This window comes from Lissotriton helveticus, chromosome 3_1 (genome assembly GCF_964261635.1).
Source record: "Lissotriton helveticus chromosome 3_1, aLisHel1.1, whole genome shotgun sequence".
In the NCBI taxonomy this organism is placed as follows: domain Eukaryota; kingdom Metazoa; phylum Chordata; class Amphibia; order Caudata; family Salamandridae; genus Lissotriton; species Lissotriton helveticus.
In genome coordinates this window covers 1,548,342,486-1,548,369,284 of record NC_136061.1, presented here as the reverse complement: position 1 = coordinate 1,548,369,284, position 26,799 = coordinate 1,548,342,486, and the positions used below count along the sequence as shown (strand labels likewise).

Below are 26,799 nucleotides of genomic sequence, written 5' to 3'. Positions count from 1 at the left end.
CGAGGAAAGAAAAGTGCTGAATGAACTAGCACGCCAATGGATTATGGATACTGTTAGATATGATGTTCAGTCTGTTATGGAAGTTTTCCGTTAATGGAATGCACCCACTCAGAGATACGTATTCGAAGAGATGTGTGTATATCTGGGCGAAGATTTGGAGACGAATGATCCCAAATACACAATGAACGAACTATGGCGTACACGCTTTAAGTTCCATGAAGGTATGATTACAGGCGCAGATGTTGAGAAAGCGATAGAGTTGTTGTTGTCTTATAGGAGTAAGGGAAACGTCTCTAGATCATGTCACAAAGACGATGCACCAGGTGGGAAAAGAGCGAGACAGTACCCCATGAGAGAGGTTCCTCCGGTTTGGAGGGAAGGTGATGCGAATGCGAATCCACCAATTCTGCCTCATTTCCAGCGTGTATGGGTACATGTCCCCTGGAAAAGATCCGAAGTCTTAGCACTCAAGCAGACACTGCCTGATCCTCGTAAAAACCCGACTGGGTATTATAAGGAGTTATCGCAAACTGCAAGCTCATGTATAATGAATTTAGCAGATATAGACATGTTGTTTGGGAACGTTGTTCCACATCCTTTATGGAGCAAAATACGTCATACGAACCATGACCAAGAACTAGGTGACTCATGGGCGAACATTGCCGCTATAGATGCTAGACAAATAGGTGGTTCTAAACCTGAGCCGTTAATAGCTGAACTTCCCGGTAGAATTATCGGGTACATGAAAACCATAATGCCTGAAGTACGCGTAAACTGGGACAAGCTATCTGCGTGCAAGCAGAAGAAAGATGAGAATGTGTCTGACTTTTTCACAAGATTTGAGGAGACTTTCACCGATCATAGTGGTCAGGATATGGCTACCGAGGGTGGTCAAAGATTGTTTGTAGACAAATTCGTACATAATTTAATCCCTGAACTGTGTAATAAACTGAAAGATTCAGAGAGTGCTTGGGCTGTCTCTACGTCAGCGCAAATTTTAGCTACAGCCCAGTACTATGAAAATAGGCGCAAAGACGAGCTAGATAAAGTCGACAAAAAGACAAAAGATTTAAAAACTAAAGTTCTTCTCCAGCAAGCCTATCCGCCTCGTACGGCTAGTCAGCCCAATTATCAACCACAACAGCAGTATTCGAGAAACGCGCAAGGAAACGAGTTTTCCCATCAGCGTATTGCTTATGGCCCGAATCAATGTGCGTATTGCAAAGAAGGGGGTCACTTTAAAGGTAATTGTCCGGCTCTTGCGCGACGTTTGAGCGGTGCTTCAGGTGTAAGGGGAAGAGGTGTTCAACATGCCCCTAGAGGTAGGGGCCGGGAAATTTCACCCAGAATACAACTTCTTTTCCGCCTCAGAATTCGATGAACAGCTTTGACCAACAGAATAATGAATCGTCTAGGTCAGCTCAGTACTATGCTGACGACTATTACACCGAACACGAAAATGAGGGTAACGATTGCTAGGATAGCCATGGACAAAGAGAGGGAGTTGTTTCAGTTCCAGTAGATCAGAATGGACCTTATGTCAAGGTAATTACCTCAGGAGTGTCAGAGCCATTTCTGCTGGATACTGGTGCTACAAAAAGGTCTATCATGCACTCGAAACTTCCTGGCGCACCTTTGTCTGGCGAAATGAATGTCTCAGTAGGTTTCTCCGACGCCCCTGTTAGAAACCCGATCTCTAGTCCTATATCTCTTTCTATTGGCCCATGCGAATTAGAAGCACCCCTCATTCTTACAACAGGTTGCGGTGAAAATTTGTTAGGTTTGGATTTGCTAAAAAGGTTATATGCGACTTTGTACTGTTCCCCCTTGGGAGTACAACTTACTTTAGGTAAGAAAGTCATTTCTCCAATGTATTTGTCAAAGGACAATATTCCGACTGAATTGTCATCACTTCCTGATATACTTTGGGCTAAAGGCTCCAATGATGTAGGTCGTTTGGAGATAGCACCGTATGTCATAACATTGAAAGCCAACGTTAGGTTGCCACGTATTCCCCAATACAAAATATCTAGCGAATGTGAAAGGGCGTTATTGACGATTGTTTATGACCTGATTGATAAAGACGTCATCGAAGAAACAACAGGAAATGTTTGTAACAGTCCAGTTCTGCCCGTCTTAAAGCGTACTGATCCTTTACAACCGCCTGTGTATAGGTTCGTCATCGACCTCAGAGAAGTGAACAAGATAGTTATCCCACAGTTTCCAGTTGTCCCCGACATTACTGCTTTATTGACTATGGTTCCAGCTTCAGCAGCTTGGTTCTCGGTGATTGACCTGAAGAACGCTTTCTTCAGCATCCCGATTGCTGAGGAGAGTAGAGATATTTTTGGATTCAATTTAGGAGGACGAAGCTTCCGCTTCAAGTGCGCTCCTCAAGGCTACTGTGAAAGCCCATCAATATTCAGTCAGGCCCTGAAAACACAACTAGACACGATTATTCTACCGAATGGTTCAACTCTGATTCAGTACGTAGACGATCTGCTGATCACTGCAGACACTGAAGAAATTTGCAAACGAGCTACGCTGTCATTATTGCATCACTTATGTAACATGAAGCACAAAGTCTCTCTCTCCAAACTACAATTTTGTCGACAAGAAGTTACCTACCTAGGTCACATCTTGTCGAAGGAGGGAAGGAGACTGACACCAGAAAGAATACAGGCAATTGCAGAACTGAGTGCCCCAAGGACACAGAGATGTTCGGGCCTTCTTGGGCATTACATCGTACTGTAGACAATGGATACCGAATTTCTCACTACTAGCTAAACCCTTGCTGGCACTACTCTGTAAAGACACGCCAAATCCTATGCCCTGGTCTGAAGATTGTCAGACGAGTTTCCACGAGTTGCGTGATGCATTAGGTTCGGCTTCTGTGTTGGGAAACCCCAACTACAGTAAGCCTTTTACATTATATGTCCATGAGAAGGAAGGTTGTGCATTATCAGTTTTAACACAACATTTTGGGGACAGACAGCGCCCATGCGCGTATTTTTCGGCAACTCTAGACCCTGTGGCTAAAGCCCTACCAAGTTGTCTGAGGGCTACCGCCGCAGCAGCTGTCTGCATTCGACAATCCGCTGGATTAGTCATGAATAATACCCTGATCGTTATGGTCCCGCATGCAGTAGACATTTTACTAAACAGGACGAAGACACAACATCTTACTAGTGCTCGACTATCCAGTTACGAACTTACACTGCTAGCAAGTCACATCCACATAAAGAGGTGTGATACCCGCAACGTTATTACCCATTCCGACAGAAACAGACAAGATTGATAACCATGACTGCTGTTTTAGGACAGAAGAAGAGACAAAAGGGAGAGTAGACTTACAGGACACTCCCCTTCCTGAATGCAACGATACTTTATGGGTTGATGGTTCATGTTTCAAGCTGCCGAATGGTGATACGACTGCAGCATATGCCGTAACGACATTACACACCATTATAGAGACCGCGCGCATTTCCCATAATTCTGCACAAGCTGCAGAGCTAATTGCGCTTACCAGAGCATGTGTGTTAGCGAAAGGAAAGCGAGTGAATGTGTACACTGACAGCCAATACGCCTTTGGTGTGGCTCACAGTTTTGGGAGATTGTGGCGTGAACGTGGGTTTCTTACGTCACATGGTGCAAAGATACAACATGGTCAGTTAGTTAATGAGCTCCTCGAGTCACTGACCTTGCCACTACAAGTTGCCATTGTGAAATGCAGTGCACACAAAAAGATTCAGGATGATGTTGGCCGCGGGAATGCATTTGCAGATGAGGTTGCGAAAGAGACTGCAAGGAACACGATGAGTCGGATGTATGTTGTAGGTCCCGCAAGATGGATTACAGATGTAGGAATGTGTGAGGACACCATTGAAAGCGTGAAATCTATACAAGCCGAGGCAACTGAGAAAGAGGTGAATGAATGGAGAGAAAGTAAAGGTAGACTAGACGCGAATGGTTGTTGGGTCGAACTGTCAGAACACCAGCGATGGCTATTACCTAACGCATATGTACTTGCAGTAGTAACCATGGCTCATGGAGTTGCGCACATTAGTTCGAGAGGAATCTGTAAAGTATTGGCCCCAGTATGGCAAAATGGTAATATCCCGAAATATGCAGAGAATGTGGTCAGAAACTGTATGGTGTGTTTGAAGTACAATCCCGGTAGGGGAACCCCAACTCCAGCTGGTCATTTTGCGCCTCCAACGTATCCGTTCGAGGTTTTGCAGCTCGATTTCATTCACATGGAGAGATGCAACAATCTGAAGTATGTGCTCGTTGTTGTTTGCGCTTTCTCCAGGTGGGTGGAAGCGTACCCCCTTAAGGACAATACTGCCTTGTCAACTGCCAAAGCCCTTGTCAAAGAGTTCTTCCCGAGATTCGGTATGCCTAGAATCGTCTGGAGTGATAATGGAAGTGAATTCGTAGGACGCGTGATGAAGAGAGTGTGTGAGTGTTTAGGCATACAACAAAAGTTTCACTCTGCGAATCACCCCCAATCAGCTGGATTAGTAGAGTGCTACAATGGCACTTTAAAGCTCAAATTAGCCAAGATCCAAGCCAGTACAGGTCTTAAATGGCCTGACGCCTTGCCCCTAGCACTCTTGTCAACCAGAATGACAGTCCATTCCAGGTTAGGACTTAGTCCTCATGAGATAGTGTTTGGCCGCCCAGCCAACGTCTGGGGCGTGCCAAGGCCAAAGAAACTCAGCGAAATAGAGCACCCCGTACTGCTTGACTATTTGTGCGAATTAACAACTAAATTGCGTGTTTTACACCAACAGGTTCACAGCTCCTCTCTGCCAGCCTCAGACGATCCAGGTCACTCCATCGAACCCGGCACGTGGGTCTTGGTGCGGAATTTCCAGCGCACAAACAACGGACAGCCGAGGTGGACCGGACCGTACCTGGTACTTCTTTCCACGAGATCAGCTGTACGGGTGGAAGGCAAAAAGAACTGGGTGCACGGGACCCATTGTAAACGGGTCCCTCTGCCCCTTCCATACGACCGGTGGGTCAACGAAGGAATTGCCGACTCCGAGACAGAATCCATACCTCGCTTCATCCCTTTCAGCGATGCACGTTTAAAAGAAACTGGTACCGAAAAGGAGAGTGATCATATTTTACAAGGACTTGTGCCACCGTCAATGCAGTTGGACACTACCGAACCTGAGACATTGTTTGAAGACCACACCGTACCAGGAAAACGACGGTACAATTTAAGGTCTAAACAAAGAGACTAATAAAAAGCAAACTAATGTGATTTCTTTTCCCCTAAGAACTATTTTTGATTTTTCAGCTCTCTCGCCCAGGAAACTTGCTCATTTTTGATTTTCGAACCGCCATCCGGTTCTGCTGCTAGGGTCGCGGTTGAAGTCTGGGGAGTGCAACTGGGGACGTTTAGGTCAACGGTTCTGGTTGGTCCAAGGGAGTTACCCCGGACTGAACAGAGCGCACTCCCTGGCAGAACCAACCTACCACCGCGGGCAGCAACTAGAGGATGGAGTTTCCTAGGGTAAAGAGACCTGCCAGACTCACGGACTTTGAAAGACAATTATGCCCGATACTGGCCAAAAGAAGTTTTTTGATAATATGTATTTTTATGTTGTGTAGCATAGCAATGTTCTTGACTGGTTATACTCTATTCGTCTTTCAAGTTTCCTTGTTCTCAAATGACACTCGGCCAACTCCTCCTCTCACTCTCTCCACACACTCCTTTCACCCTCTACCTGAACACGAGTCTGCCAGAAGACTCGAATTTGTAAATAACTCATTCATTCAACTTCTACACCAACACCAGTCCATAATGAACACATCGAACTGTTGGGTATGCGGACTCATGCCGCACACGACTGATAAGGGTATCCCATACTTCATCCTGCCTTTCAGTTAATATGGTTCTCTGTGGGCTTTCCAGACCATGTTCCTATTCGCCCTAGAACCGTACCCGACCCGTTCTACTGAGAGTGATTCCAGTAACAAGGCACTAGTAGCAGGGATAAGAAATATGAGTAGAGAGTTCGACACCTATCTTACGATTCCCAAAGATGAACTCACTCCGTACACTCGTTGGAACGTAACTAAATATGGGGTTTACCTGAGTAAGAGCCAGACAGCAAAGAAATCCCACCCAGTTTGGATAGTACCCAACCGAGGTCACTTATGTTTACAAGGTATCGGTAGGGATCCCAAAGCACAATTAGGAAAGAGTATATGCACGGAAACATATGTGTTCGCTTCCCGAACTTCCCCTATACTATTAGTAGCCAAAGGCACGTATTTTGTCTGCCATGACCAAGCCTACACCTGGTTGCCCCCTGACTTCTCAGGTACATGTTTTATCTCATTTCTGCTGCCTCCCACCTACACGGCCAGAGCAGATTACCATCGGACAAGGACAGCTAGAGGTGTCGTGAGTAAAGACGACACCGCGGGTCAGGAATTCGCTGACTTCGCAAAGGGTTTTCTGCCATTTTGGGGGCCTATGGTGAACAGCAGGAATATTCGCCAGTTATCGAGGATAGTCGAATCCGCCGTGATTACAACGGCCGGAGCCCTTGGCAATTTGACGACCGAACTTCAGTCGGATCGACTTATGACCCTTCAGAACCGAGTTGCCCTAGATATCATACTCGCCGATCGTGGTGGTGTGTGTAGAGTGATCCAATCCAGTTGTTGCATTTTCATCCCTGATAACGCACCGACAGTGTACCAGGCCATCTCTAAGCTACACGAGATATCTGGTTCCCTTCACGTAGAAAAAGGGGACTGGTCCTTACTAGGGTGGGTCTGGGAACTGATCGCTACCTGGGGATGGAAAACCCTGATCTTCATTGGGATGATCTTAGCACTTCTGTTTATGTTCTGCCTGTGTGTACAGTGCGCTCCTGCACTATGTGGCCTTTGTGCTACCTCATGTGTACGGAAGCCTGTGTCAAGGGACGAACTGAGCAACAAAATGATGCTACAGCAGCATCTCCACAAATTCCTTCATACAGATTTAGACTCGGATTAACATGAATTATTGCCTTATATGAGGGCAAAAGGAGGGTCTGTGGTTCTGAAATTCTGGACCCTACTGTTGTCCCGGTATCGAGGTCCGATACCCGTGTCCCGAAACATCAACGTACCGTGACGAATTTGGTGTCGACGAACCGATAATGATTAGGACATCATTCCTATGCATTTGCGTCATGATCGAGGCATGCTAACACCCCTGAATCGTAGTTTCCGTCCCGACCCCTCAGACTCCATTTTGTAAACGGTATCCATCTTGTGTCTTGCCCTCATGATAAGTCAATTAAAGGTCGAGCTTGATCTAAAAGGACACGTCCACCTTCCCTGACCCCCCCCCTGACCTGTCCCAACTGACTCCCTTGCCTCCAGCCAAACCTGTTTGGGCAGCTCCTCGCCCAGTGGCCTAATACGATAGCATCAATGCATAACATGCCCCAAACCATTCACTACATCCAGATCATGTTTTCTACACACACGCCTGTCCGCGTTCCCTGTTTATGGCCAGTTTTAGGAGTAGGAGGTGCCTTCTTTTATTGGGGCTTCACCGATATCTGATGGGAGTTCCGGGCTTGGCTGGGTAATCTATCACGAATTGGACATCTAAAATACGGGCTTGCCTACATGACTTCGCTCTTTTGTATTGTCGTAGAAATATGTGTATAGCCATATCGTAAACTCAAGAATTCTTGCTTGCAGCTATTATTTTTGTATATAAGGAGAAGGCTGGTTCTGTAAAAACGAACAGTCTCCTGAGAACACATGACCCGTGTTTGTCGTGCTTCTAGGACACCTGTTACTTGGTAGCTGCCAATAAAACTTGATCTCTGACTCGACTAGAAGACTCAGTGTTTCTGTGGTCCGGAACAAGGGAGAACTCAGAGGTCTTCGGGTGTTATCCCCTGGCACCAAACGGGTTCCTAAAAACCCGTTACCTCAATACACGGCTGAGTGTATGAACCTATGTCTTGTGCTGCTTTTGGCTCGCTCAAATTTTCACTTCATGTACAGTTACTGTGTTTGTAGGGGAACATGCATTTTCTACTTTGTGCATTCATTTTTTACTGTTGCGCAGACATGCTGTGTCACCTGTAGTGACCACGATTCCTAGACCAGTAACTAATAGCTTTTGCAAGGCAACACATCTGTTGATAGTTGTGAAGGCCTGTGTTGCGATCTCAATAGGGAGTTTCCTGCCCACTTGCCCTGTTGGGTGGCTGAAAAACAGAGTCGAATTACCCGGGAACTGTTCTGCTATTTAAAACCCCTTGGACGCTCATGACGAGCTCAGCTCGTCATGGAAATGCCATTCATTTCAATGGAAATTACATGGCAACGATGGAATAGGCCTTAGCATCCAAGTGGTTAAATGTATTCATGTAGTCTCATTCTGGCTGGGACTGTGAACGGTCAAAGAGGGACTATGTAGGCTTACCTTTCAAGCCTCATTATCATCATTGACTAAGTTGCAATCCCCATATGCAATGCTGTTTTCATTCTGAAATGTTACAACCAAGGTACTGTTTAAAAACGTGTTTCACCTTGGATTATAAGGGGACAATGAAATTATAGGGGACAGTGAACAATGTAAGTAACATAACTTGCTAGCTTTAAAGTGCAAACTGAATGTCGTTCTAGATTTGTTAAAATGGAATGTTAGTGCTTTTTTACCTGTCATTTACTGAAGGTCAAAAATAATTTTAGTCCTTTACATGCATGAAAGTGAGTGTGAGATTTTTATCACTGACTATTTTTTGTTGTTGTTTGGCAAAGGTTTATTTTATTTTAAAACCGGTCATATGGAGAATAATGTAAATATTAAATTGGGAAATACACCGTTCGCAAGGGAGTTTTATACTTGGTTCTAGGACTTCAAAGAAATAGTTTAATTGTAGGGAATGTTGTTATATGTTTATGTGTACAGACGTACCTCTATATTAAGTATTTAGGGAGAAATGGTTCAAATGCACTTTGCTGGGCAAATTTATGCGTCAAAGTAAGTGTTTTGTCATATTGCAACAATGTGCGGCAAGAACCATGGCACGAAGGACACTCAACGCTAAATCCCACCCTCGCCACTAATGTCATAATGCATACTACACTATACTACAAAGCGTGGTGAAAGCAGGAGCCAGGGTCAGGGTGGTACACACATAAGTAGTCATAGCTTGTGCAGTTTGCTTTTAAGGGGTACTTACGTGTCCATGCTACGGGTGGCTCCGATGAGAGAGGAGATGCCACTGGGACAGAAGAGTTTGATCTCCAAGTTGCCACGACGTGGATGAGTTATCGTTACTGTCACAGCCACATGCTCAAGGGTCTTAATGGCAGACTGGTCCAGATCTGCACCTGTCACTAAGATCAGGTGAAAGAAAAAGGTTACTGATGCTATCCTAAGATCAACCACAGCTGGCCTACCAACAGCTGCCATTGCCAAGAGCCATTCCCACCATAACATGCCCTCACCAGCACTTACCGTCAACAGCACTCCCTACCAACACCAGTTGTCCACGCTAGCAATGAGGGTGCCTTCCAATTAGAGACTCCCAACCAACTGTTGCCATGCAAACAAGACCCACCCTAACATCCACGCCCATTAAAAGACATCTCCACTGGTTCCCTCCTTGACATTCACTTCAGCTCGCATGACTTTCTACCACATAAGCTTCAAGTATGCCCCACCCTCAAAAGGACTCAACCCCTACAACAAAACCCAGACTTTCCAACAACTGACCCAGTCACTAGCAGTTCAAACGATTTTCCCACCAAATGCTCATGCCATCCACAACCGTACTTAACTGCCATAACAGCTGGTTGGTGTGCCTGTTTCCTAGTTTGCTGGAAGACCAGCCTTGCACTGGCCAGAGAGAGTCACAAATGCATTGCATAGAACTGACAATGTGCCTGATAAGGTATGACTGCCACAAAGAGACTGATTTGCTCCAATATGATCTTTGGATTCTCTTTTTTTGAAGTCACTAAACATTTCTAGGCAGCAAGTCCTAAATCTGCCACAACTTGTTCTCCTATGAGCAAAACAATTTGAATTTCCATGGGCTAAATCAGACCATCCCGTGGGTTCATTTTCACGTGACAACTTAATGGATTGTGGGTGGCATATCCCTGGTTTGCTTTTATTACCCAAGCTCGAATAACACTGAAATTGCAGTGATTTGCAGATGAAAAGTCAAGGACTGGAAACCGTGTCCATGATGAGATGCAGTGAGGAGGTCACCCTATAGGCTTGCAGTGGTGAACCACGGCTCCCCTGGTCTCCTTGCCCTTACAGTGGTAGCTGTGGTCAAGCAGACAAGGCCAACTCAGGAGGTAGTGCAAAGTCTGGCCAATACTAGGTAAAATGTACCTACAATAAATACAGGTACACTTTTAGGTGCAGGGGTTGGCTCCAAAAGCAACACTTCTTATATTTACAAATTGAGGAATAGATTAAACAGATAAAGAAGCATCAAGGCCTTATAGCTCCCAAACAGAATAAACACACTGTAATCAAGATGGTGGCTACGCCATATTAAATTCACAAGTCCAAAAGTCACCTGAGACTTTGCAGAGTGTATGACTCGATCGGGTCCCAATGTTTGCAAATCAATCACCACTGCTGGTAACTAACACTAACTGGTAGACAGACAATGAGCCAATATTACAATACAGGGGTGTGGGGGTGGGGAAACAGTCACAAGAGGGGATAGTTCTGCATGATGCTGCACTGGCAGGACTGTAGCACTCCAAAGGCACGGTGGTTTGTAATGCGGCAGTGGGTTTTTACTGCTGTAGTGGGAGTTTGTGCGTAACAATCAGAGTTCAAGTACTAAAAAAGTTTACTTGCTGTTACTTTGGTTTCTATTGATAGAGAACCCGTGGATTGTGGTTGCAGTCTGTAGGTACCCAGGGCACAAGACAATAATTATCAGTCACTGTGGAGTTCTTCTGTGCTTGGATAGTCCCCAACATGCTCAGGCCAACACTGGATAAGGTTACGCGGGTCCAAGGTCAGGGAAGTTTTGTTTTCCAATATGGTCAGCTAAACTTGACAATCACAGCTGGACCACAGCTTCACAAGGGTCAGAAGTGGCATCAGTTGTCCCCAGAACTCTTGCAGCACAAGTGAGGGGGTTGGGTTTGAAGACACACCCAGCAGGGAAAGTGTATAGAATTGGATAGTTATTATGCTCGCCAAGCACAATCAAGACACAGGGCTGTTTATTTGCACTTGCTGTTGCAGCACTCAAAATCATGCGTGATTCTCCTCGGTGCTCCCGCTTGACTTCTCATGGGTTGGGCTTATGTTGCCCTTTTGGTGTCGATGTTTCTACTTCTGCAACATACAGCTCTGGAATTTTTTTATACACCATGAGCATTAATTTGCTAATCAGCGTACCATGAATTTGCCAGCATATGATAAAGGATGTAGGAGTCTGCCAGCCTACGAGGGAATGAACTATAGGGCTGCAGCCGTGAAAAATAAATCTGATAGTACATGTTTATAAGTGAAGATATTGTCACCTTATAAACCTGCATCAACTTGTGGCAAATTTCTTTTTACAATGAAACTATTAGCTTAGGAGTCATGACACAGCCCAAGTTACAAACATTTTGTGTACGTATAAACCATATTTTCCAGCACAGTAGGCAAAATTGTGTCCACTGACTTTGCCTTCGTATAGGTAAAACAGATTTCCCACACAGGAGCTAGAAAACCACGAACGAGCTCACAGAGCGAGGTCTAGGAGGAGAATGAGATCGCTCAGGGAACAGCTGTCAGGCTTCAACACTAGATCAGGGAGCCCCACCGCTCCACGAGAATGTATGCACCAATGCTCACTTTTCATACATTTCCACTAGTTAAGGCTCGCCTAGCGTTGCAGTGCATGCGCTGCTCGCTCTGCGTGGCATATTGTAGTAGGGACAGATGTGGAAGTGCCATGGAAGCTCCACCCATATTTTTCATTGGCTGGCATCATCGTCCATGGTAAATGCTGGCTTCTGATTCAATATGAGACTTCTTAGTCCCTCCTTGTTACTACCCTGACTCCTTTTGGGACAACCCATAAGGACTGGATCTTTTACTTGCGGCAATACACAGTAAGCACGTTTACTGACCCCTCCCTGACGGATGGGGCATCAGACTCTCTGCCGAGATCTGTGAGCGCCGGTCGGGGCTGGGGGCTTGGCTCCCTCCCGTCCCGCAGACAAATGGCTTTTACAAGGCCCTAGTGGGGCTAGGGTCTTGGTTTTGCCTGATTTAGAACATTACTTTTGGATCACAGTTTTTGCCCTCATCACCCAACGGTGCTACAGCCGAAGAGTAGGGGAGTGAGGAGCAAAAGTAACCGCTCTCATTTAGCTCCTACAGTTAGCAACCCACCCCACCCCGCATGGCCTGCGTTGCATCTTCTGTGCCGGGGCCATGCGAGGACATCGAGCCGGAATTATTTATTTATTTTGTGATGGGAACTGCAGGATCCCCCTCTCTCCGCTGAGCCCGTTGGTTTGGCCCGAGTCCCTGGCTGATTGTGCTGTAGCTTCCCTCACGCCGGTTCCAAGATGGTGTCGGGAAGCTGGCCCCGGTGTAGGACAGCATGCAGGCCGCCCCCTCCCCGTGTATGAGTGAGTGTGATCCTGGGCCCTCCCTTCCTTATTAGTGTCGGTTTGAGCTCAGCCCCCCTTTTGTGTCTGTGAACCGCCCCTCTTCTGTGTGTGAGCGCGCGAACCGCCCCTTACACCCCCCCTCCATGCGTGTGTGAGCTCTGGCCGTCCCTTCCTCTTGGATCTTCAGTACTATGGTGCTAGCGCGATGAGTGAGAAGTTGTAACTGAAGCTCAAGTCCCCAGTGGGAGCTGAGCCCTCCATCTACCCCTGGCCGCTGCCAGTTTATGTCAGTACCAGCAGTAGCCGGGCCTGACTGCTGAGAGTTTGAGGGTACAGCCTTTGGAGGAAGGGAGACAGACACAGGAAGCGATGAGGCGAGCACCCTGGATCAGCAAGTCCAGGGTTGTAGGTTGAATGCGGGGGAAGTGTGCTGTTTTGGGCAAAAGGCAAGTGGGATTGTTGGGTGCTTTTCAAAGGGAGACTTGACTCCAGTTTCCTAGAGTACTGGAGTTTGAGGGGTGCAATTTACGGGGAGTCGATTCTTGATGAAAGGTGCTTTGTTCATGGTGGAAGGAAGAGACTGGGGCGGGGGTAATAGGGTGCATTTGTGGGAATATTTATATGGTAGACGTGTTGCTGAGGCAGAAAGACTATTTTGGGTTGACATTTCTTTTAGAAAGACTTAGAATCCCCCCCGTCCCAAACTGATTACTTACTATCGTTTTATTAAAAAGTGCACATTTATTCAAAGGAAGCGGCAAACTGCATCTGAAATTCAAATGTCTGTTTTTTTCCCCTCCCCCGGGGTTTGCCAGCCAGCTCTTCCTGCAGGGTGCTGGAGGCTGGAACATGGCAGTTGCTGCTTGTTTGATTTTAAAGAAACTGCATCAGTTTAAGGATGTTCTCTCCAGGCTGGATTTTCACCGATCAGCCTGTGTACGTGCAAGTGGGGGTGGCTCAGCTGCCTGTGTATTTACCTTGAGTCAGCAATGACATGACCTAAGCCCACCCCTCGAAACGCCACCCCTCCTCCTTCACACAGCTCTGATTGCATATCTCATTGTAGTTGTGTGGCGAGAATAATACGACTGTTGTTTTTAACTTGGTAGAAAATGTAACAATTCAAGTCAGGCAACCTTGTCGTCCATGACTCTTCCGCTTTACTGAAATCTTAATAGTTGGAATAGCCACGAATACACAATGCTGAATTTTTGTATTTTACTTTACTAATAGCACTTAAGGAGTAGCAGCACTCCCTCCCTCTCCCCCAATACATGTAAGCCGATTTGACCACAATGAAGCTTTAGAACTCTGCTCCGACATGGCTCTGTTCCATTCTATTTTGAAGAACAACAAAGCCACTATGCACTTTCCCCACACGTGCTGAAGGTTTCATTCATTTTCTCAAGTGTAAGACGCAGAGGTGTGTTTCACTAAACGGTTTAAGTGTTAAAATGAGAGAATAAAGAACGAGTTCCCAAATCTAGCATAGCGTATTTGGCTGTTTCAAGTCCTGTGCATTTGTGATATTGTACCTTCTGCATTTTGTACACTTGTGTTTATTAATCTTCAAGTGTTGAGTTTGCTGTACATGATAACAAAACGTGATGGTATCAAGATTCTAATTATTTTGGCCCATTGTCTCTTCTCCTATGCACACTGTCAAACAGAGATCTCTTTACAGTATGTTGTCAATTGTTTTCTCACCATTTGTATTCTGTGCTGGTCGGGATTTGACAGATGGACTCGTCGTTGGGTATTGCCTAGTCAGGGAGCAAAGGCAATGTTGTATGTTGGGAACATTATTTTAAGGACTAAATGGTGCCAATTGGGTTAAGAAACGTTCACGATTTCCATTTACAATGCACTTGTAAGTATCTTTATAAATTTGCATTTAGACTTATTAGGCTTTATAGTCTATACATGAAGTACAGGTTTGAAGCAGTGGCTTTTGTTGTGATTGGTTTTGCCTCTTTCGCCCGCTTCATAAACTCTGTAAAATAGCTGATGCTGATCACCGAACCTACATTTCTATATCTTTTTGCTTTTGTTGGTGCCAGTCTTGTCTATGGCTCGTTTGTTGCCCAGCTGTTTGGACTGTATAATGTTTCTGTGCCACTGACTATGTATGCCTTAACACAGGTGATCTTATGACAGGACAAACATGCCACCGTTTACAAGTGTCCTAGATTAATGTATATGTCCGGAGTGTCGCACACGTTGTCAGGGGCAACTAGCAACCTGCTCATTTGTTCAGTTTATTCCTCAATCTTCTCATTCCTCCAGAAAAAAAGCAGGATACTTGGGGAACAGCTTGTATTACGAAGGAAAGAAATCCGCCTGCTGCGTGGGATTCAAGTTAACGCCCGGCACTGTTCCCATGTAAATTATTTTCTGACTCCCTTGCTGGAAAACCTGGCTTTGAGATTTAGTACAGAAGTGTCAGCCCTGCACTGAATATTTCTTGCAATGCAATAGGTCTCGCGTTTATGCGAGTTTGAGCTGTTGACATTGCAAATAATGCCTTTTATTTTTGTTTTTAAAACAAATAAAAGGCAGTCATTTACAATGCCGATAGCTTACACTCGCATAAATGCGAGACCTATTGCATTGCAAATGCTTGTTTTTACTACTGAGTCTGTACATTTCCTTTTAGGAAAGCGATAAAAGAATGTGGCTGGTGTCACATTCAGAGTCTAATGTTCTCAAAATATGTAAACCTATTAAAATCATTGGGAAAAACAGGATGCATTGGAATGCCTCTTGTTGGCTGAAGGACCACTATTATTGATGGTGGCCACTGAGTGTCCTTTGGGGTCAAGGTGCACTGAGCGCACAGGGGAGGGACATAGTGTCACTTAATGGAGTACATAGGATTTTTATCCGCTTGATGTGTCACTGCACAGTACAACATGAACGAACCATGCTGCACAGCACACTTCATCTCGCGCACAATTGAGTTGAAACACCGCTCTACACATGGACTTGGGAAAGTGAAAGATTAAGCGAGGAGAAGTGAAAAACTGAAGAGTGACTTCATGTAGCAGACATGAAGAGAGTGCAGTCTTGCATGCTTGGTGATGGCCACAACCCCATGCCACTCCAATCTCTCATTCCTCTGCACATTTTTCTAGCCTCCTCCCAGTGCCACCCACACCCCTGCCACGTCGGTGCCCCGCCCACCACTAACTTCACTGCACTTTAAGTGGTGACCCTGCACCTGTAACCTTTTCACATCGTCACAATCGCATTACCTCAACTTAAACCTACCTGTCTACAACTCCACGTGTACCTACCTGCCCTTCCAATCAAGCCCACCTGATCCCCTCCCCACCACTTTATGTTCCTGTCACCCAGTTATGTATTCTCCCCTAGTGTGTGCACCTCGACATCGATAACTATCGCACCCCCCTCTTCCCCCAGTAGCTCTTACTCAAGAGATGTGCTGTTTACAGAGAGAACTCCTATTTCAACTCAGAAGCCCTAACATTGCCTAAAATGGGAAGAAGCCCGACGGAGAGCGAGCCTGGCATATGTCCAGGGCTGGCAGCCAGAGGACTCGTGTACAGATGTTTCAGAGATCAGGCGGCCAGATTACAGGCATTTATTACAAGGTTTAAGAGAGACTGTGAGGAAGAAACTGCGTGAAAAATTCGGCAAAGGTGGATCCGGGTAAGAGGTATAGAGAGGTGAGAAAGATACAAAAAGAGATAAAGAGAATGCTAGATGGGCACAGATGTAGAATGAGAAAGATGGTTAATCAGAAAGACAACGGGGAATGTGGCAAAAAAAAAGGCATGTAACTAGGTAGAGACAAACAAAAAGACAGTTAAAGAAAGGATGGGGAGGACAAAAACACAAAGGGGTAGAGAGAGCGAGTGAAGTACAGAAAGAGATAAAGGGTGAGCTTAAGTGGTACCTGTGGATGAAAGATGGTGAAAGGTGTGCGAGACAAAAAAAATGCCGAGAGGATATGGTAAATAGGTAGCAAGAAGTAAATCAAGAAGTAGGAAGAGAAGAATGGTGGCAGAGAAACAGAAGAATTAAATAAGGTGCTACAACGAGGTGAGGAATAGAGAGGGGTTGAGCGCTAGAGATGTGTGTAATACAGAATGGGAAACATTTGGGAGAGAAATAGAAAGGGGATAAGGCGCTACCGTGAGAGGTGAAGTGGTGCACAGATACAAGCTCTCATATAGCACAATACACTACAGGACAGGAGTGACTGGCTAGGATATAGGGGTGTTGCAGGTCAGGAATGAGGGACTAGGACATAAGTGGAGCCGCAGGTCAGGACTGAGGGACATTTGAGCAGTGCCTCAGGTCAGGACTGAGGAACCAGGAAAGCAGGCGGGACAGAGGGTCTGGTGCAACAGGAAATGTTGAAGGTCAGAATAGCAGAGGTGCTGCAGGCCTGGAGCAACAGAAGGTGCTCTATTTAGGGCAGCGGGGCTGGGACAGCAAGGGTGCAGAAGATCATGACCCAGATGTTCTAACGGTAATAATGCCCCACTCACCATTCCACACCAGTTCCAGGCTCTGCCCGATGCTGCGCTCCTCCATCAATGTGGGGCTGGTGTAGGAAGCCAGGTATGGAACAGACTCCCAGATCTAGGTAAGGAGGGCAGAGAGGAACATGAGAGGCGGCACTCTAGCTCGGTAGTACTACCATTTACTCCCAACTTCCTACCCCCCCCCCCCACCACACAAGGGCAGGAGAGCCTTCAAACCCCTTTCCCGTGTAAGCAAGGTCCCCTTACCAATATCGAAAACGCTAAACAAAGATGGCCCCTCTCGTCCCCCCTACCTTTGCAACACTGCCCCACCTTCCATTGCATGATCCCTTTTAACTTGGCGTTGGTCCCTCTGTCAGCTAGACTCTCTCTTCCAGTTTCCATCGCATTAACATGATAGTTGATTAACTCTTGCCTCCTTATCTTGACCGCACTGCGCCATCTTCTAATGTCCAATTCCCCCATAACACGGTAGGTCACTCCATCAGTCCTACTGCCATGGTAGCATGGCCCCTCCAGTCCCTGATGCACCCTATCAGGTCACATTACTTTTTGTCCAGTTCTTCATGCGAGCATTGCCTCCCTCCGGTCTACGAAGCCCTCTATCAAGGAGGGCAAGTCACCAAGCCTCCTACCTTGAAATAAATAACCAGACTTCACAACTACAGTCCTCTCTATCATGGTGGATGACCCCACCCTGAAGCCCCTCACCTTGGCTGCGTTGACCATCCTCCAAGCATTGAGCAAGCCAAAGCCATGCTGGTGGCTGTGGCTGAAGCCGGCTCCGTTCCGCTCCCATATTGCATGGCGGTCCTCATACTGAAAATGAGAAGGGACTGGTTAAGAAAGTGAGGGACAACCGACCTATAAAGAAGAGCAGGACATAAGTTAGAGCGAGAGACAAAACTGGGAGCAAAGTAGGGTCTGCAAGCAGACAAACTACATGGATGGGGAGTCTGAGTAGGTCAGAGGTCTGCCTGCTCTCAAAAAAACAACAAGCACAGTTGAAGACTTGAGGTCCGAGGTATGAAATACCTTGATCTCTTCTGCAGATAAGGGAAGACACCTACATGACACCCTCCACAACCATAGGACTCGCACCTTCATAGTTAATGTTATCTCCTATTAGCATTCAACAGAATGAAAGAAAAGTTTTGATGTTCTATTTATAAACTGAAATTAAGGCAAACTCAAGGCAGGGTGATCTACGCCTGTGTGTGTCATTGTTTTTGCAAGAAAGGTCTCAGACTGTGGAAAAACTTCTAAGCGGCCAAAAAATTAACCACAGGCTTGAAGCACGGTGCGGTGTTAAATTGCATCTGTAAATCTGTGGCCTGAAGTCTGTGATTGTGTAATGCTTGTTCAGTACACGGGAAGGACACTATGGCATGGTAACGTTAGTAATAGCTGTGGATAGTCTGAGACCTGTCGAAAGGGGAGCAGCAGAGATCTGCACATAGAAGGAATAAGACCAACAACTATCCATTGCACGGATGGCAAGAGACCAACACATATCTGCAAAGACAAAGATGCCACCCTACCAATCTTTCTGTGCTCAGACACAACAGTACCAAGCTCCGTGCATGAACACAGGTATATTTTTGTGGGCACACTTAAGGACTAGTGAACAGAGCAAATGCTAAGCAATTGTGAAAGCCTAACCATCTCCTTTGTTAGCCCTGTCTGAAGAGCTTTAGCTCTGTCAAGTCAGAGCCCTTGTTGCACAGTCGAATAGCAAGGAGGAAGGTTTGGAAAGTGCAAGACAGGTGACAAACAGCCATTACCACAGGGAGACGGGGGCTACGACACAAACTTTCAAAGCGTGTCCTTCTCATATGCAGTTGTGGTACTGAAGTGGAAATAAGGGGATGTAATGAGAGAGGGATATACATATTTCCCTAGTCTGTGTTTTAAGAGTATAGTCAGTAACACCAAAAAAGAAATAGCCCGGAGCAGTTTTTAGTGCAGTCGAAGAACGGACTAGCCGTCATTCTTCATAGCACAGCAGCACAGCCACATAAGACAAACCACAAGTACTGAAAGTGTACCATGTAGCATATTTTTTTCCAAAAGAGGTGCTCAGTGCAGTAACTGAGCAAACAGTAGTTATTCATTATTTGCTCTGCTAATGAGCGCCAGCACCATGCCAATAAACCTCCACCAGCCTCGCCCATAATTGTTTGCAATGTTGCATTAAAGGCAAAGTAGCCCTGGTCAGAAATGCTATGAACATCTCATGTTGTCTTCCAATTTAATCCAAGGCTTTTCATATGAGACAATCATCAAGTGCCAGAACCCTCGTAAGATAGGAATTGGCTGGAATAAGCGTTTGTGCATACCTCGTAGTAGGTCAGACAGGAATGAATACGTTTACAGTACAAATGCACCCATTTTAGGTCAAAGATCTTAAGAGTGTTTTAGGCTTAACAAACATTTTGTTCTTGGCAGGATTATGCATTTCATCCACACAACAGCAGCTATCAAGAGAAATAAGTGCATCCATGCACATCTCATGTGTGGTTATTAGAACAAATCTCAGTTTTGTCCCAATGCATTGGCCTCCATCTTGTCATCTGGCCTCCCTGAAATGTGCCTATGCAGGTGATCCAGCCTCAATGCAATCTTCTCAGTCAAACCGCAGCTGACCCAGCCTGACTGCATGTCCTCCAGATCTCCTTAGGTGACTGTTGCCAGCCCTATCCCATGTCATAGGTCCCTTACTCGCTGTAATACCGGATTTAAGCTAGCTTGGCTGATGAAGGGCGATACCCCGAAACTAGTCCCAGGATGCTTGTTTTCGGTCCAGGGAGGACCTGGCCTGGCAGTTTGGGCTGGACTGTTCCCATGAAGAGCACGGTCAAGACTGATTTGCATATGGCTGGGTCTAAACTGGGGTGGCATGGTGAGCAAAAGAACAATGGATTTAACCCTGATCTCTTGACAGGGATGAGTGTTTGAAAAGTTTCAGCACTCTGTCCATCATCTTGATGTTTTTTCTATGTTCACCCTAAGTGGCTACGGGTATGCCCAACTCGTGGGTCCCCTTGTTCGCTGTGCAACTGGATTCAAGCTAGTTTGGCTGATGAGGGGTAATACCCCGAAACCGGTCCCAGGATGCTTGTTTACGGTCCAGGGAGGACCTGGACAGGCAGTTCGGACTGGACTGTTACCATTAGGAAAAGGGTCAATACTGACATGCATATGAAATGTCTTGTGTCACTCAAAGTTCCCTTAGAGAAAGAGGTCAATGACCTTGAAGCATTTAAATATGTTTGACATGTAGTAAGTGTCCACCTGGTACACCTTTTAGGAAAATTAAGAGTGAAAAACGTACAATGACCTAGTTTGCGATTCATATTCTGGTCTGATATATGGATCAGTTGTGGCAGGTTTAAATGAGGAGCAAGGCACAGGTACACTGGAGAGTAAAAGTGATATTGCAGCAAGATAAGCTGATCCAGTCACTTATGTGAGACATTCACATGCACGTTATACTTATTTTTAGATGTCTACCTCTGCCATATGGCTGATGCCGAAAAAGCAGCTAGGAGCTGCAAAAAGGCGAGTGTGGACCTCTGAAATTAAGCATTAAAGAAAAGACAAGAATGACAAATCATCTGATGCACTCAGAAAATACATTTTGGATTCCAGGTCCTACTTAACAACAAAACTATGACATTTAGACAACACTCTCATTCTCAAATATGAAGTCACAGCTGGGATACCACCATCCGAGTTAGCATTTGTTGGTGGTCACATAAGCAAGTAGAGATTAGAGATTTACAGTACTTGTCATCGCTATAAGTAAATATCGCATTCCTGGGCTAAAAAACTCAGCTTGCTTAGAATTTGTAGAGTCAGGAACTGAGTTGCAGAGTATTTGCTTAAAGTCACAAAGATCCACATTCCCAGGATAATCAGGGGATTGAGGTTGCAATTGCCTAACAAACCATGACTGCCAGAGACGTATGACGGAACAATGATGAAAAAAAACAACCCATAAATGAAGCCTACATTGTTAGACGTGGAATCGAGCAAAGTGGAAAACGAGTACCGATATGTTGAATTATATCATTACTATATCTCAGGTGAACGAACATGAATCAGGCATACTTCCGCCAACATCTTCACTCTCAAGGATATTTTGAAACTATTTCGGAGGAAAAAGCATGGTTTTATTAATTGTTTGGCGGTGTGATGCCAGAGAACACAAATATACAAATATTTAACAAAGGCGATAATTCCCAAGCAACATTATTCAGAGCAATGGCCGTAGTAGACCAAAGCAAAAGTCATCAAGTTACTTCCAAATTTTTCAAAGTGAAGCAGACTGATACACAATGAGATCAGTTAGGCGTTAACTCTGCTAGCCAGTAGGGATATTAAGGACTAAAAGAAAGCCTAAGGGGTGCCGCGTCCAGTGGGTGGTTAGTGTAGGTCTTTGGCATGTGAATATTGTTTATACAGGAGCTATAAACTCCTGTGTACCCACAGATCAGGCCAACAGGCATCCAGGTGCCCTTACCTTGGTGGCTGTGAAGACGATGATGTGCTGGACGTCTCTCCAGGTGAGACATGGCCGCACCTGAAGCATGAGTGCGATCATCCCCGCAGCAATGGGGGCTGCCGCAGACGTCCCTGTGTGGCCTTCCGTACAGCCTGTTCCCTTCTGTAAATCCCAGTCTGAGGTCACCTACAGGAAGGCATTGCACGAGGTGAGAACCAGGAGCCACACATGTTAAACACATTAAAAAAAGAAAAGAAATCACAATGACTATGTCCCTTCGAGAATCAAGTCATATTATGAAAAAAAAACTGCATTTTTTTCGAGATACTCACGTTTACAATACAAGAATTAAAAAAAAAAAGAACCCTTAGAGGCTAGACTCTAATCCTCTAAGGGTTCATTTTTTTTTTAATTCTTGTTATTGTAAACGTGTGTATCTCGAAAAAAATATAGAGGGACACGCTACAGTATGCAAAAACAAATTGTACGTGTCTCTTTGACAGACAAGTGTTCTAACTAAAGACTGCGTCACTTCGAGAAACAAATGATCTTTTTGTTAAAAAAAAAAAAAAGGTGTTCAGGTGTCTGCTGGATTCATTCCAAACTGAAAGAAATAATGCGCACGTGGTCCTTCGAAAGAGAAGACCCATTGTAATAAAACAGCCCTGGGCGCGTGTCCCTTCCGAGACACGCCTGTTCCAATAAATACAGCATACCACACGCTCCCCTTCAAGGGAAAATACGGTTTGGAAAAAAACAGCATTGGGCACACACCCCTACAATCTGGGGAAAAGGCGCACTGTGCATGTGTCCTTGTGAGCTCATCGTTGCTGCCGGGTGGATGCAGCTGGGACAGGAGCCGGGTGCGGCACGCGGGGTCTTGAGGCTACGTCACGGGGCTTCTGGAACCTTCTTCCCAAGAAGGGAACGTCAGAGCACGGATCTTCACGGCTTGGATGGCATTCAGCAGTAGAGCTGTGATTACTTGGCATTTCCAAATATTTAACAAACAGAGGTAGCGTGATGGCAACCAGGCACGCTTTGTATACTGTTATCTGTGTTTATGTATACACAGGTTTACGTCATCGACAAGTGAGGGAGGTGCAGCATGGGTAATATCAGCTCAAAGTGTCCGACCAGGCCTGGAGGATTAAATAAGTGCAGAGTCGTTGCAGGAGTGAGGAGCCACATTCTGGCCCCACCAAACGCGAATGGTGGCCATGTTACCAAGGGGGTCAAAGACGAGTGCAACCCTCACCGTCTAACAATCCAATCAGCTTTAGCAATGGTGGACTGTATGACTGGCGGGATCATTATCAAGAATAAAACCTTGTTTTTACAGAAGTCTTCATTCCACACTACTGTCATGTCTTAATGCTGTAAACAACGTGTTACTATTACCCAATTAAGGTACTCAGTTTACCAGCCTAGGAGAGGATAGGAAGCCGGGAATGCATTGCAGGACTCCAGGACATTGTATGTATCAGCTGCTATCTTTCAGCTCACTGAACCACCCTTGCCACTTTCACCAGAAGCTTCCGACTTGCTGTGGTTGAAAACCAGAATAAGTGAAATTAATACCCGGTATTACTAGGGATCTGAGGCTCTTACATTTATTTATTTGAAAAGTTTTATATAGCGCTGGCTAGACCCGGAGGTATCTGGGCGCTTTACATGATATGCAGAGAAGTGTGGCGTTCAAGCGCCAGAGTGGCAGCATGTCCTGTCTGCGTCCTTCAAGCAAATCGCCAAGAACCACGGAAGTTGAATGCCAATTATATCCCTGCAGGAGCCAGAACAGTCAAACTATGGCCCAGACCCGCACCGAATGACATCTTATTTATTTTTCAACTTCTCCTGGGGTTTGTGTGTTTGCTGCTGGCCTTTGAGCAGAAAGCACTGCTTATATTAGTGAGATTTTGAAATATCGGGCCTCGGGCCGATACTGAGTTAGGGAGAGGCCTCCCCCTAACTCAGTATCGGCCCGAGGCAACGACGGACAGAGCGGGGTCTCACGGGTCCTGAGCTAGGTCCAGGAGAGGTGAGGTCTGTTCCCCGGACACACTGGATGTGTGAAACACCAGGTGACACGGAGAATTACTAAACAGATGACGGAAAATTATATCCTTTTTTTGTTATTTCAAAATCTCACTAATATTGATTTATTCTTACACATTATTCATTACACGCAGTAGCATTTATCAGTTAGAACAGAGGCCCTGAAGAAAGCCTAGGGTCCTATTCCCAAGAGGCTGAAACATGTTGGCCCCTATGCAGGTATTTGGTTGAACTGCATATAGTATTGCACTGTTCTTGTTTTTAATGGGAAGAGACCTCTTTATTAATAAAAATAATTTTCTATTAGTGGTTCTCTATCCTATTTTAGATTCACCACTTCCACATATTCTTTTGCACTGCACTTGATCTCATCAGATCTGTATAATTTGGTCCTAAAGTGATTGTGGGTTAGATTCCCATTTCTTTGAAAAGGGCACGATCTTTGTCTCAATGATCCAGAGACACATGACCCTTAAAGGATGACCAAATGATAATATTGATCATACAATCTTTTGATGGGAATCCTGAATGAGTCTCCTCCACAATCACTGGTGGCCTACTTTGTTGATACTCCCTGTCTCCAGTCAGAACTTGTTAGTCTAGGCTTTTTCTGGTCGTACTATTCTAGACATCCAGATAATGATGTAGAGGTTCTTGATTATACCCTCGTTTAGACCCCTAGGTTTTCTGTGTTACAATCCATCATTTGTACCAGCAGGTCTAGCCCAATCTGGGAATGAAGATCTACACACCAGATTTACAGGTACGCAAACTGGGCTCTTCTATTTGGTACACACAACCAGCTCCTCATGACTTCGTTCATCTGACAAACCACATACGATCCTTACCAAAGATTCCAACATGGCATACCAAAGACTCCATCAACATACCTACCCCAGCTAACAGACTGCTACCTCAACATACCTACCCCATCTAAAAGACTGCTACTTCACCCTGTTTTCATGGATCAGAGGAAGCTATGCTGGACAATGTCACCTCCGTGACTATTACCCACTGGTAGCACCAATACGTCATTGCCCATTTCTCTTGGCACCCAATGTCACCACCTCTAGAGTGTTAGGGGTGCATGGATGCCCAACCACAGGGAAATCTGTATCTTAACAGGCGCAAACAGAAAATGAATCTGCCTTCCAACTGCAGAAGATGGAAGGCTCGCGTTACATGTCAGACACAAGTTACCTGCACCATAATTTTGTAAATATCCTGTTCAGTCTTCCACTGAATTGTCGACTATAGCTAGGAGAAACTACATTGAAAGAAGAAGAGGAAAAGAGCGAAAGAGGTGAAGTGAGACAGCAAGGGACGAAGCAATGAAGGGAGAAAAAAACTAATCAAGGCTGGCAGGAGAAAGAACAAAATGGAGAGTGTAGGGCACAAAGAAGGATAGAGAGAAAAACAGGGCATGCAAGGACAGAGCGCAAGAAAGCACTGCAGGGAGAACTGCCTGTCATTTCCTTCCACTACTCACAATGCTTCTCATCAGCTTGTCTCCGCTGCTGAAGGTGACGGCGAGCATTGATGCGCACTCCTCAGCATAGAAGGGCATGTTACCCTCCTCGTCCACCGCACCTGGAAAATAGATAACAGATCAGGTCTTGGATAAATCAAACAAGTAGTCAATTTATCCAGAATACTAAAGATAATCAATAATTCCAATAGGTACATAAATATTGCTCATCCGAACAGAAGGAAAACACAAACAGCTTCCAGATTACGCTCTATACCCAGAGTAGGCACCTACCCAGCTCAAGGTGGCACTGGGACCATTAAGTACTTACAACTACCCAGGACCATGCCAAATCACCCTCTCTTGAGAGAAAACCTTTGCTCAATACAAGTCACTATCACTGGCAAGGGATCCCCTGAAGACCACCAAGCACCCACAGCCAGTACTAAGATTTACTCCACTTCCACCATCCTGAATATCCAGTAACCAAGCTCCAAGCCAGAAATCAATCACCAGTTGTACTCCTTGGGGGACAACTATGGTAAAAATGCAGCATCAGATATACACATGTTCACAGCACACTCCTACACCACCCACTGCAGCAAATAACCGTCATATCACAGGCATCACTACGAGAGTCGCACTTCCAAAGACACTGCAGGACCACACTGTCTGTAGAGACAAAGTAGCTCCATAATGCCACAGACAACCTACAGAGACACTGCAGGCTCTCGCACACAAACCTTTGGTGCTAACAGTAGGACACACAGACAGACATAATGCTCTCAGTTGCACTGCAGGGTGACTAACATACCTACCCGGCCATCAGTGATACTGTAACAACACTCTCCCATAGCATCCAGTGACATGGAGGGAGGGGGGGGGGGGGGCTGGGGCACACTCCCATGATAAGCAGAGTGATGATATAATACCCATGTCATATCTCTGCCCCCTTTCCTTCTTGCCCAGTCTGCTGTGACACACATTGGTTGGAAACTCCCACACTGTCCTCAGCAGCACGGTATAGACCTACTAACATTACCTATCGTGACCGTGTAGATGGAGTTGGCGTAGCCATCATAGTTGCAGTTATCTTTGTACTGTCCACCATTTCCGCTGGCCACCACAAAAATGCTTCCAAAGCCCCTGCGGCCAGCTATTACCCCTTGCTGCAGTGCAATCTGTAAATATGAAGAGAGTGGTAAAAAGAGAAGCTCCCCAATGTCCAAAGATGAGCAGGAGTTATTGCATTGCAGGCTCATGCTCCAAGACCAAGGAGCTTGGCATGAAACAGCTGCGTATCCAGCCTTACAGACAAGGCCATGCTTTAGAAAGGCTGCTGGTGTAGGCACAGAACCAGACATGCCACATATAGCTTAACATGTGTCTCAGTCTGCACCAGTATTTATGTCCTTAGATTCATTTGCCTCAAACCCAATTGCTTCCCCTATTTTTTTTTATTTCAGCGGCGTCTCCATTCTAGATCTGAATGGCTTTCCCAACATTGTCTGGCTCCGCCTGAATGAGCCTTTGTCAACCGTGTTTAGAAGGAGGCGGACTTGGGTTCCAGTAGAGTAAACAGCACTAAGACCATTAGAGCCCTAAATCAACCTTCAAAA

The 26,799-nt window shown here is 45.6% G+C and overlaps 1 protein-coding gene across 4 annotated transcripts in view; it reads right to left on the bottom strand.

The window, feature by feature from the left end:
* PCSK7 (proprotein convertase subtilisin/kexin type 7) overlaps positions 1-26,799 on the bottom strand; it is a 226,331-nt gene that overhangs the window by 43,983 nt on the left and 155,549 nt on the right. For all 4 annotated transcript variants that reach the window (XM_078682281.1, XM_078682283.1, XM_078682284.1 and 1 more), the window contains 6 exons: positions 26,223-26,361; positions 25,202-25,302; positions 21,673-21,840; positions 17,859-17,966; positions 17,151-17,244; positions 9,225-9,381 (listed from right to left, as the gene is read on the bottom strand). In XM_078682281.1, the coding sequence (XP_078538407.1) occupies positions 9,225-9,381; positions 17,151-17,244; positions 17,859-17,966; positions 21,673-21,840; positions 25,202-25,302; positions 26,223-26,361 (767 nt within the window). The remainder of the gene's footprint in view (positions 1-9,224; positions 9,382-17,150; positions 17,245-17,858; positions 17,967-21,672; positions 21,841-25,201; positions 25,303-26,222; positions 26,362-26,799) is intronic.